This window comes from Rhagoletis pomonella, unplaced genomic scaffold (genome assembly GCF_013731165.1).
Source record: "Rhagoletis pomonella isolate Grant_MI unplaced genomic scaffold, Rhpom_1.0 Rhpom_scaffold_00622, whole genome shotgun sequence".
NCBI lineage: Eukaryota > Metazoa > Arthropoda > Insecta > Diptera > Tephritidae > Rhagoletis > Rhagoletis pomonella.
The window spans coordinates 1-11,562 of NW_023459176.1; the positions used below are offsets into that span (position 1 = coordinate 1).

The 11,562-nt window shown below is 40.9% G+C and overlaps 1 protein-coding gene across 1 annotated transcript; it reads right to left on the reverse strand.

Annotated features, from left to right (window-relative positions):
* Nucleotides 1-7,631: 7,631 nt before the first annotated feature.
* Nucleotides 7,632-8,291, reverse strand: LOC118751264 (bleomycin hydrolase-like; the record flags this gene model as incomplete). Its single annotated transcript, XM_036486046.1, has 1 exon — nucleotides 7,632-8,291. A coding segment is annotated over one exon (618 nt), but the record flags the coding sequence as incomplete, so codon positions are not given.
* Nucleotides 8,292-11,562: the final 3,271 nt, after the last annotated feature.

Consider the following 11,562-nt stretch of genomic DNA (forward strand, 5'->3'; position numbering starts at 1 on the left):
CACTCATTTTTTATTCACTAAAATTTGCAACAATTGGTTTTGAGCCTTTATGAGGTTTTGAGTCATATTTTGCAAATCCTGCCTTCTCTAGAGCATGAGCAATATCACAAAAGGGTACACTTGATTCTAGACCTTTTATTACTACTTGCAGTCCTTTGCTGCTTTGGAGCTGGTACTTATAGAAGTTTTTCTTATCGTCATTAAGGTGTTTGGTTACCAACCGGTAATTTTCTTCAGTTAGAATCTGAAGTTTGGTCTCTTTAATGTTGCCCTTGGTAATTGACGTTACGTGGAACGTATTGTCTCCAATAAGCTGAATTAATTTATTCACGAGCTCATTACAGTTTTGCTCTCGTAAATAAATTAGGGGCCGTTTGAGTTTGGCTTTGGAAACTTCATTCGGCTCTTTGTCACATTCATTGTCCAGAATCGCGCAAACTTATTTCCCAGTAGAGGGTTAATGTCAGTGGTTTTCGTTTTTGCAATTTTTGACGGATTTGCATATTTTTGCTGTTGTGGGCTTAATTTTCGTTTGACTTGGATGTACCTATCAACACCCATTTGAGTCAATGTACGGGTTGTTGGATTAAGTAGGTCAACTTGCGCTGCGCTGCGTTGCTTGGCTTGGACTGGTGCCGATATTCCCGTTATATACATTCTAAATAAGCGCCTTACCCCAGTTGAGAAGCTGTATCACCTCCGGCAAAAAACTCAGGGGGAGGCCAAGGAAATAGTGCAGAGATCCCCATTAACCAACGATGGCTTTGGTGCGGCCTGGAAAAATCTTTGTGACAGGTACGAAAATAAACGTATCCTGGTCAATGCCCAATTAAAGGTATTACTTAATTTAAACGCAGTTGAGAGTGAATGCGGTAGCTCCATCAAGAAACTGCAACGCGACATAAATAATTGCATCTCGTCGCTTCAGTGTCATCAGATTGATGTTTCAAATTGGGATGCAATATTCACATATTTGTGTTCGACAAAACTGCCAGAAACGACACTGGCACTATGGGAGCAAACCATAGAAAATAAACCTGAGATTTCCAAATGGGTAGATATGGATAAATTCCTATCCAATCGGTTTCAAACACTGGAAACCGTGACAGGTCTTAAGGGAGATATCGTTTCGAAACCTAAACCACCAAGCTCTCGGAATTCTGCAGAGACGCCTGCAAAAAAGCTTGGCGCCTTTCAAGCCAGTGTAGCAAAGGCAACATGTAAAATGTGCAACAGCAATGTACACAAGCTATCAAAGTGCGACAGATTTTTGCGTCTAAAGCCGACGGAGCGAGTAGATTACGTGAAGAGCATTCGCAGTTGCTTGAATTGTTTATCTGATGGGCGCACAGTCTCAAGATGTACCAGCTCATTTAACTGCAGCACTTGTCATTCGAGACATCACAAGTTGCTCCATATGCCAATTCAGCCAAAAGCGACAACTGATCCATCGGGTAGCGTGGAATCTACTCCAAACCAGGCTCAATCAAGACGCGAATCTGAAAAAGGAAGCATAAAATCGGTTAAAAATGTAAATTCTTGTTACGCAAATACAAGTAAAGGAGTTTTGTTAGGAACAGCACGCGTAAACATACACTATAATGGTATACATTTTTTCGGCTAGAGCGCTTATAGATTCTGGTTCTGAGTGCTCGTTCATTACTGAGACTCAAACGGAGAATCAACCTGCCATCAAAACGCTTGCATGCCCAAGTTTCGGGCATCAATAACTCTATATCTGCGCAGGTAAAAGAAGCGTGTGCTATTCAACTTCGGTCACCCACAGACCCGTTAATTAATATAGAAGCAATTGTGCTGGTTTTACCACAATTAACCGGGGATCTTCCGACTTGTCAGATAAGCGCAATGACGCGGCAATCGTTCCCAGACTTGGTCTTGGCGGACAAAAGATTCTTCGTCAATGAGCCAGTTGACCTGGTCTTAGGAGGAGATATTTACCCGCAAATAATTTTAAGCGGAATGAGGAAGAATGTATTAAATACGCTTCTCGCGCAAGAGACCGTGTTCGGTTGGATACTGACTGGTCGCGCGGACTCAGTCAGTCCAACTAACAATATCGTATCGTATTTTAACGAAGTCACGTTGGACAAGCAGCTAGCTGCATTTTGGGAGCTGGAGGATGTCCCAAAGAAAAAAGGCATCAACGAAGATGATAAATACTGCGAAGAGCTCTTCAAAGCAACTACAACACGAAATACCGATGGAAAATACATTGTGTCTCTACCTTTTAAACGGGATTTTCCGAAAAATGTGTGCTTAGGACCTTCGCTGAAAAGTGCATGCTCTCAGTTCTACCGGAACGAGACGCGACTAGCGAAAAAGCCTGTCCTTCAAACAGAGTACAACCGGGTTGTATCTGAATACGAGACACTAGCACATATGTCAAAAATTAACAAAAACATTTCACCAGATTCAACGGACTGCTATTTTTTACCGCACCACGCCGTTTTAAAGGAAGAAAGTACCACTACAAAGGTCAGGGTTGTATTCAACGCATCATGCCCAACCGCTAATGGCATGAGTTTGAATGATGTCCTCCTTCCAGGTCCTGTACTTCAGGCCGATTTAACTATCCTCATACTCCGTTGGAGACTGTTCCAATATGTCTTCAACAGCGATATAGAGAAAATGTATCGGCAAATATTTGTAAATGAGAATCAAACGAAATATCAGCGCATAGTTTTTCGCACCTGCCCAAGAGAACCAATTAGCTTATACGAATTAAAACCGGTGACTTTTGGCATCAATTGTGCTCCTTATCTCGCGATAAGGACATTGCATGAACTAGCTGATAGTGTCGTGAGCTCGTTTCCAATCGCATCCGAAATTTTTCGCAAGTGTATGTACGTGGATGACGTACTTGCTGGAGGACACAGCATCGAAGCAGCGATTAAAGCTAGAGAAGAAATACTACAGGTACTGGATTCAGCAGGGTTCCCGTTAAGAAAGTGGACTTCGAACTCCAGTAAAATACTTGAAGGTATACCGAAATCTCATTTACTCACCGACGATTTTCTAGAGTTTGAAGAGTCTAGTACGGTAAAAGCACTTGGCATCAGATGGAATGCCAAATCTGACTACTTCTATTTCACAGCAAAACCAATAGAAAATCGTGACGTCATCACTAACAGAGCGATACTTTCAGCTATCGCCAAACTGTTTGACCCGCTCGGTTGGCTCGCTCCAGTGGTAATTGTCGCCAAGATCATTATGCAAATATTTGGTTGGAGGGAACTGGTTGGACGATACCGTGTCTCCGACCACATTAGACCGTTGGCAGGCATTTATGCACGACTACATGGACATTAATACCATTCGCATACCAAGATGGGCTCACTTTACGCAAACAGATGACGCCGAAATACATGGATTAAGCGACGCTTCGGAGAAAGCATACGCGGCGACTGTTTTCTTGAGAGTTAAGACTGCGGAAAGAGTTGTGGTCAGCCTTCTAATGGCAAAAACAAAGGTAGCGCCCGCCAAAACAGTATCGTTACCCCGTTTAGAACTTTGCGGCGCAGTTTTGCTTTCGGAAACCGTAGAAGCGGTCGTCGAAAATCTGAGTCTTGGACATTTGAAAATAAATCTCTGGACAGATTCGACAATAGTCCTCGCATGGATCCGGAAATAACCGTGTTCGTGGTCAACTTTCGTTGCTCACCGAAAAACAAAAATTGTAGACAAGGTGGGAACCGAAAACTGGCGTCATGTGGATTCGGCATCAAACCCAGCAGATCTGGCGAGTAGAGGACTTTCGGCGAGTGATCTAGTCAACAACTCCTTGTGGTGGCAGGGTCCTTCTTGGTTACAAGAAAAATATTTGAGATGGCCAGCACAAGAATCGGACTTTGACACCACCATTGAAGAAAAAAGGGTGCATGTTCATGCAACAACAAAAGTAAAAGACTTTCACGACATTCTCGATCGATTTTCTGATTTATCACGGGCTTTGAGAGTTATATCTTATATTATGAGATTCTATCAAAGAATCAATCCCAAAACGAAATATTCCTTTAAAGCGGAGTCTCGTTCAATTTCGGCCAACGAAATTAAAACAACGACCCAACGCTTAATAACAATTTGTCAAAAACAATATTACAGCGAAGAATATACAAGGTTAAAATCTGGAAAATCCATCGACGGAAAAAGTGAAATCCTGCCTCTTAACCCGTTCATCGACAAAGATGAGATTCTGAGGGCTGGTGGTCGTCTGAGCGCATCTAGCGATCTGTCCTACAATGAACGTCATCATATCATTCTTCCGTATGGTTGTAGGATGTCCCGTCTCTTGGTCCAGTTTATCCATAAAATTTCCGTGCACGGAGAAAACCAGCTGATGCTGCGACTTATCCGATCGCTGTATTGGATTCCCAGAGTGAAAAACTTGATACGGTCCGTCATACATAACTGCAAGGTCTGCACGATCCACAAGAAACGGTCGCAAACTCAACTTATGGGAATCCTTCCCAAAGAACGCACAACCTTTTCCCGTGCATTCACAAACACGGGGGTGGATTTCGCGGGCCCGTTCGACATCAAGTCCTACCGGGGCAGAGGATGTCGCATGTCAAAAGGCTACGTCTGTCTCTTCGTCTGTTTCTCGACGAAAGCCATTCACCTTGAAGCTACCAGCGACCTTAGCACCGCGTCCTTTCTAGCCGCTTTCGCAAGATTCGTTGCTAGACGGGGATGTCCAAAAAACGTTTACTCCGATAATGGTACTAACTTTGTCGGAGCCTCACGATCTTTACGATCGGAATTCAAAGCATTTTTAGCTGAGGCACGCAATAGCACCCTCACTAAGTACAGCCATCAAGCCTTAGAGTGGCATTTCATACCCGCTGCGGCTCCTCACATGGGCGGTTTGTGGGAAGCTGGGGTGAAAAGTTTCAAAACCCACTTTAAAAAGGTCGCGTCCGACCACATATATACTTTTGAAGAGTTCACCACACTCTTATGCCGTATTGAGTCTTGTCTCAACTCACGACCACTAAGCCCCTCTTCAAACGAACCATCTGACCTGGAGCCGCTTACCCCCGGTCATTTTCTGGTCGGCGGGCATCTTCTTGCCCCACCCGAAATCGATGTAAATGAAAGTCCAGCCTCAATCGTAAATCGATGGCAGAAACTGAAGGCCCTACACCAGACATTCTGTAGGAGATGGAAAATGGAATACCTCACCGAGATGCAGAAACGCAACAAGTGGAAACATCCACAAACCAACTTAAAGCTAGGAGACCTTGTCGTCGTTAAAGAGGAAAACCTGCCAACAAACGAATGGAGATTGGGGAGAATAGTCAAGCTACACCCAGGTTCCGACAACCGAGTAAGAGTAGTCGACATCGAAACAGCTAAGAGGGAAATCAGAAGGCCAATCGCAAAATTGGTCCTACTTCCGCCCTACAATGAGAACAGCACAACCTCGCAGTAAACTTCTTACCTACTCTTCATTCCACTTCACAAAAGAAACCCACCTATTCCACTTCTCTTCACCCTGCATCATCCCAAATCTCAAATCATCGCATTAACAAAAAAAACCGATTTAATTCGAGATATATATTTCTTTCAAGTATTTATATCTCTGTCCTTATAGCGCACTCGATGAGGCCGTATTCAAAAGTAAACATACATAGTTTTTATTTTAAAGCTTTTAATTAGTTATATATGTATATAATGTTTCGTTTTTTTTTAAGAGCGCACATACGCATGCTCAATTGAGGCTTTCACTGTAAATTTCAATGTTTACAATACAACACCTTCTAAATGTATAATTATGAATATTTTTCTTGTTTCACATTTTTATAAGAGTTGCAGAGCATTTACATAGGTTTTAATTTTCGCACGCACATTGTTTACTGTTCGAGTATAAGCCATCAATGAATTTTATCCATTAACCAAGTTTTAAAAGTAATAGAACACGTGGGCACTGTTCCATACTTTTACAAAAAGTTATGAAAAATTTTAAATGCAGCAGGCAAAAGAATTACAAAACTTATGTATATTCACAAATACATACATATATCGTTAGTATAGTACGGAAAGGGCGTATCTCACATCATCGCTGATATATAAAAAACCGTAACTAACTAAAAATCCAAAATCCTAATCTTATGCAATATAAAATTTTTCAGTTAGTCGTGGCTTTTTGTATACTAACGATATGCACAAAGGCAACCTAGCAAAGAATTTGTTCCTTTGCGTTATGGTAAACATTTTACCATTTTAAAAAATCACAAACGATAATTCAAGCATCAAAGAATCAAAATCTCAGTTTCGTTGAAAGCAATTTAAAACTGGTTACTCGTTAATAAGTTCGAAACATACAAATAAAATCTAGAAAATATTCCCAGCTAGTAAACTGTGCCCCGTTTAAGTTGATACATATTTGTACATTTTGAAACTCCATAAACAAAATTATATAACGTGATCGCTAGTTTTACAACAGCCGATTTCTAATAAATCTAATGTAGAACCAGCTTTTATAGTACATGACTTGTGGAATTCACTGTAAATGGTATGCCCCAGGTATAAGCAGCAGTTAAAAGGGAAAACATAGAATCAGTTTTTCGTTTTTGTTTTAAAATTTCCAAAATAAAGTGTTTTTTTTGTTTTAAATTTCTTCTAATCGGTTACGAATTACATTTGTCAAGCAGCTTGGTATGCTTTTTTTTTGTTAAATAAAATGCCAAGCTTATAGTGGAGGAAACGGAAACACAAGCAAGTGGTAGCTAATCAACGGAGAGTGCACACCGAGGACATTTAAATATTATACATATAAACAATACACTCTTCCAACGATATTTTGTGTTATACATACGGTGACCATAAATATGGATTCAAAATGAAGGACAATTTTTCAAAAATATACTTACATATATTAACGTAGCATAAAAATATCAAAAGAGTATTTATGATTCTAATTTCTTAATACATTTTAAACTTTAAAAATGAATCACGTTTTCTTCATCGATATTAATCTTTTTTTCACATGAATATTTATAAAAGTATCGCACGACATATTACAATTACAATAGCTTACACGAAAAGTGAAAAGCTTTAAAATATTATTTTATAGGCAAATGTTGAGTCGTTCAAAACGGAAACAATAATTTTTTTTTGTTTTTTTGGTACTTTTCGCAGTTATTTGTCAAAAATCGACGTCAAGAATCGACGTAAACGACGAGTTACAAAGTTCCCTTTACAGGAATATATAATTTGTGCAGATTGCGCTCCATAGCATCTACATTTCTACATTTCTGTGGCTCAAAATTTACTGTAGTGATATATCTTCCTTATCGAATTTTTAAAATAATGGAAAAAAAATATTCAAATGAATCTGCGTATTTGATTGAAAAGCTCACTTTCCTCGACTGCGACGAAAAAATGCAAATGGTAATGATAGCTTGCATTGCCACAAGTCATATATTTTAGTAAGAGGCACATCAATACCCTTCGAGTTGTAAGTTGCTTACGTTGATTGGGAGATTTTTTCATGAGATATTGAAGAAAAGCTACGAAAAGTACCAAAAATCACTTTTTTGAAAAAATTTATCCATTGTCCGATAATTTTAAAATAACGAATAAAATGTGGGACAAATGCAGGACACTTGGGGAAAATTCAGTACATTTTCAGGTTTTTCAGATTTGAAAAACTACGCAGGACCGCCCTTTGAAAAACAGTCCCAAGCTGGAAGCACAATTGGATCCATATCGAAAACTTGCAAAATTTCGGGCGGCACAAAAGATTTGTCGATCACAACTTCAAAACCGAATTCCTTGAACCATTCGGCAGTCATAACTAGATAACCTTTTTCACCACGGTCTTCACTCCAAGAATTTTCAACGCGCAATTTAGTAACATCGCCATTTGCATCCAGAGAAACGGCGGTGAATAACATGGCATGCGTCATGGCTGATTCACCGAAAATAAGGCGATCCAAATCTTCTATGCCCTGCTTTGATGCAAAGCGTTTACTGACTTCACAACCAAACCAAACGGCTTCACCGGCTTTTAAGCTTGCAACAACCAACTGCAGTAATTTCTCGACCTGTTGATTATTGTAAAGCACTGGGCGACCACCCACGACATTGCCGAGGCAATCAACTGTGTATGTTTGATCGTACATACTAGATGGGCGTGGATCATTTACTAAACATACCTTATGTTCCACATTAAATATTGGTTTTACATGATTTTCGTAGAACTCCAACGGCGTTATCGGTCCAATCGATTTATATGCTTTGGATTTGTCATAATACGCGCCGCTAAGTCATTCCAACTAAAGCTAGAATCTTGTCCTTCGGGACGCGCACAAGCAAGGTAGAAACGCCATATATCAGCAGGTATGCCAGTCCTGTGCATCATTACCGAATACGCCAATGTCACGACTTTTACAAATCATTTGCAAAATTGAAATTGTTGCTCGGAAATGACCAATGTGGAATACCGGCAACAGCCACGCTTAATTGTCGGATCTGAAAATGAAATGAATGAATTGAACAACACTAATAATTTAATAATCACAACAAACTTACCACGTGCCAAATCCAGAATCAAATTTTCAGTCATTCAGGAAGTTATTACTGTGTCAAAACTTTGACATACGGTATTAGCTCAACGTTTGACATATGTGATTGGGCGAATTGCGAGCCTTCATAAGAGTAGGGCAAGCAGCACCATCTGGTTGTCAGGTGCACAACTTGATATATTGAGAAAGCGTCAGTTTGGTTATAAAAAAAAACGCCTTTTGCATGTAAAAATCGTCAACATGTAATAAAAATTTTTAATAAACTGAACCAGGAAGCCTTTGGATTTTTTTTCATTTATGCTAGCTTCTGATGCTGTATGTAAGAATAAAAAGTTTTTACGTTTTTTTTTTGTTACGAATTTAAAAATTCGCATTTCTTTAACAAAAATATTTTTAATTGGAATAAAATCACAGGTTTATCGTCTTTTTTTTTGTTCTCAAACTGCAACTTAACTATGTGCATTAAAAACTGTTCATACTCACTTAGTTTCGACCTGGCAACACTGATGTACTATTTACTGGCTTAGCCCGGTCTCGAACCCATAGTGAGGAAATTTTCTTTCGCCGTGCCAGGCCAAGTGGTGAAACTCACCACAAAACCACAAATGACACCTTTTACGAGATTACAAATTTCACGGTGTGTTCGGGGAAATAGTGATCGAAAAGTTTGTACTACATAAAGGTCTGTTCGATGCAAAAGCAAATGGCAACAAATGTAATGGAATAAAATCTTATAGCGATGGTCACCTTCCACAGATCTGTTTTAACCCAAATACGAAACCTTACGCTCAAAGTCATTGAAAATAAAGAAGACTTTAACCGCTTTTTAAATTGAAGCTTTTTTATAAAAAACGCCACTTTCTGGAGCTTTGTAAGTCTATTTATTTTTTAAGAGTAAGACCATTAGTCTATACTTAATACCGCACAAGTACGCGGAGACTGAAAGTCTGAATTGGCCCAGTTTTGTTCTTCACCAAGTCAAAACAAATTAAATAAATAAACAAATAGTATATATATATATATATATATATGTACATAAGTATATCACACGTATATATAAAATGTGCTTTCACGAGACATACAGGCATACATATATTCGCCTCTTGCCACCCAACCCAAAACTAATAGTACGTAACTTTTTACACCTACGGACATAACTACGAGACTCATTTACAGAATGACTCGTTTCTCGGCTAATCGCGCACATGCGGAAGAACGCGCTGATAAATTCACGGTTCTATGCCGGCTATGCGGCGGAGCGCATGGCATTCGACTATGCCCCCTTTACCGCGGCAAAGCGGTCGAAGCAATAAGCTGCATAAATATTGCCCAAACTGCCTCTCACCGTTCCACCGCCTCGACATGTGCAGCAGCACGAATCGATGCCACCGATGTCGCGAAAAGCATCACACCTCGCTCCATCTCGATGACTGCGAAGACCAAAGGCACCCAGCGAACGCGATCAACGACGGCGAGAGCTCGGACGGGGCACTCTCTATCGACGTTACGGAGCAGACGAAGTCGTGGGCGCAGCAGGTCGAAGAGGAGGAGTTGGAGGGGTCAGAGAGGACAGACTCTTCCCCCCATGAGCGACAAAAGCGCAACTCTGGAACTGGCACACCGAGACTGTTAGACAAGTTACAACCACGCGCGGGCGACGCGGAAACTCGTTCTTTCCGCTCGCCAACGCGTGCACAACACAACTGGCGCGACGCGGAAACTCGTCCTATCCGCTCGAAAACGCGTCAGCAATACAACCGACGCGACGCGGAAACTCGTCCTTTCCGCTCGCAAACGCGTCAACAACACAACTGGCGGCAACACGGCGGCGCGGAAACCAGTCCTTTCCGCCCGGCATCACGATCGCAACGCAAGCCAAAACGACACGACGGCGCGGAAACTCGTACTTTCCGCTCGTCTAAGCTATCGTCTAGGCTACGCAAAGCAGCACCATACCACAAAACTCGCACAAACGACAGCAACATCAATAGTCGTGCCTTACAACGCGCTCCACCGACCGGCTTCCGAACGGGCCGCCTAGTGCAAAGCGCCATATCAACGCCGATCATTCGTGCGCTTATCCCCATCGCGCCGACCGCAATAGTGCGGATTGAAGCAAGGGGCCGCCTTCATTTGGTTCGCGCAATGATTGACCCTTGCGCACCAAACTCATTGGTTGATTCGGAACTGGTGAGAGATCTCCAACTGGAACGCAACGGATCAGGACGTCTGCAGCGTTGCACGGTCACCATGCGAGGAAGATACAGCAGCTCCGACCGCATTACGACACAAGCAGTCGTAGAAACTCATACAATACGAATTCTAACTCTAATCTTAAAATAGTAATGTTTTCTGTCATATAAAAAACAATCAACATATCACTTTTTATTGAATTGTTAAAAAAAGAAGTTTTACAACAAATTTTTTTTTTTAAATATATTGTGCGTGAGCAGAAATTCGTAAAAAAATCTGCTCATACACATGTGCATTGCGATTAATAACCCTGCAGGGAAAGCTGCTAGTTGTGAACTAAATTACTACTAGCGACTGGTATTTTTAACATGGCGATGTCGTACGATATGTCAATTGTCAGTCTATGCATCAGCATCTACTAGTAGAAATACTAGTAGCAGCATACCAGTAACAATGGCCGACAGAGCAGAGCACTGGCGTGGTAGTACTGGGGTCCGCGGTTCAATCGCTTGCACAGGTATTTCTTCGCATATGCAATGAAATTAGATTTTCAAATTTATAATTTATATTTAAATTGATATAATTATATTGACTTACATTGAATTAATTTTAAAAATCCTAACCGCCTCCGAGCGGACTCGAACCTGCGATATCAGCACCAAATAGGGTTATAAGAAGAGCAATTAATTGCGTTATATATTTGGTGTTGGCAATTCAAAGGCACATGTCGCTGAACGCTGAAGTTCTTCGAAATTGTCAAACTGGTAGGCACATACTAGTTGATGAACTAGTATTTTTTCTAACGGGATTGGCTTTGCAC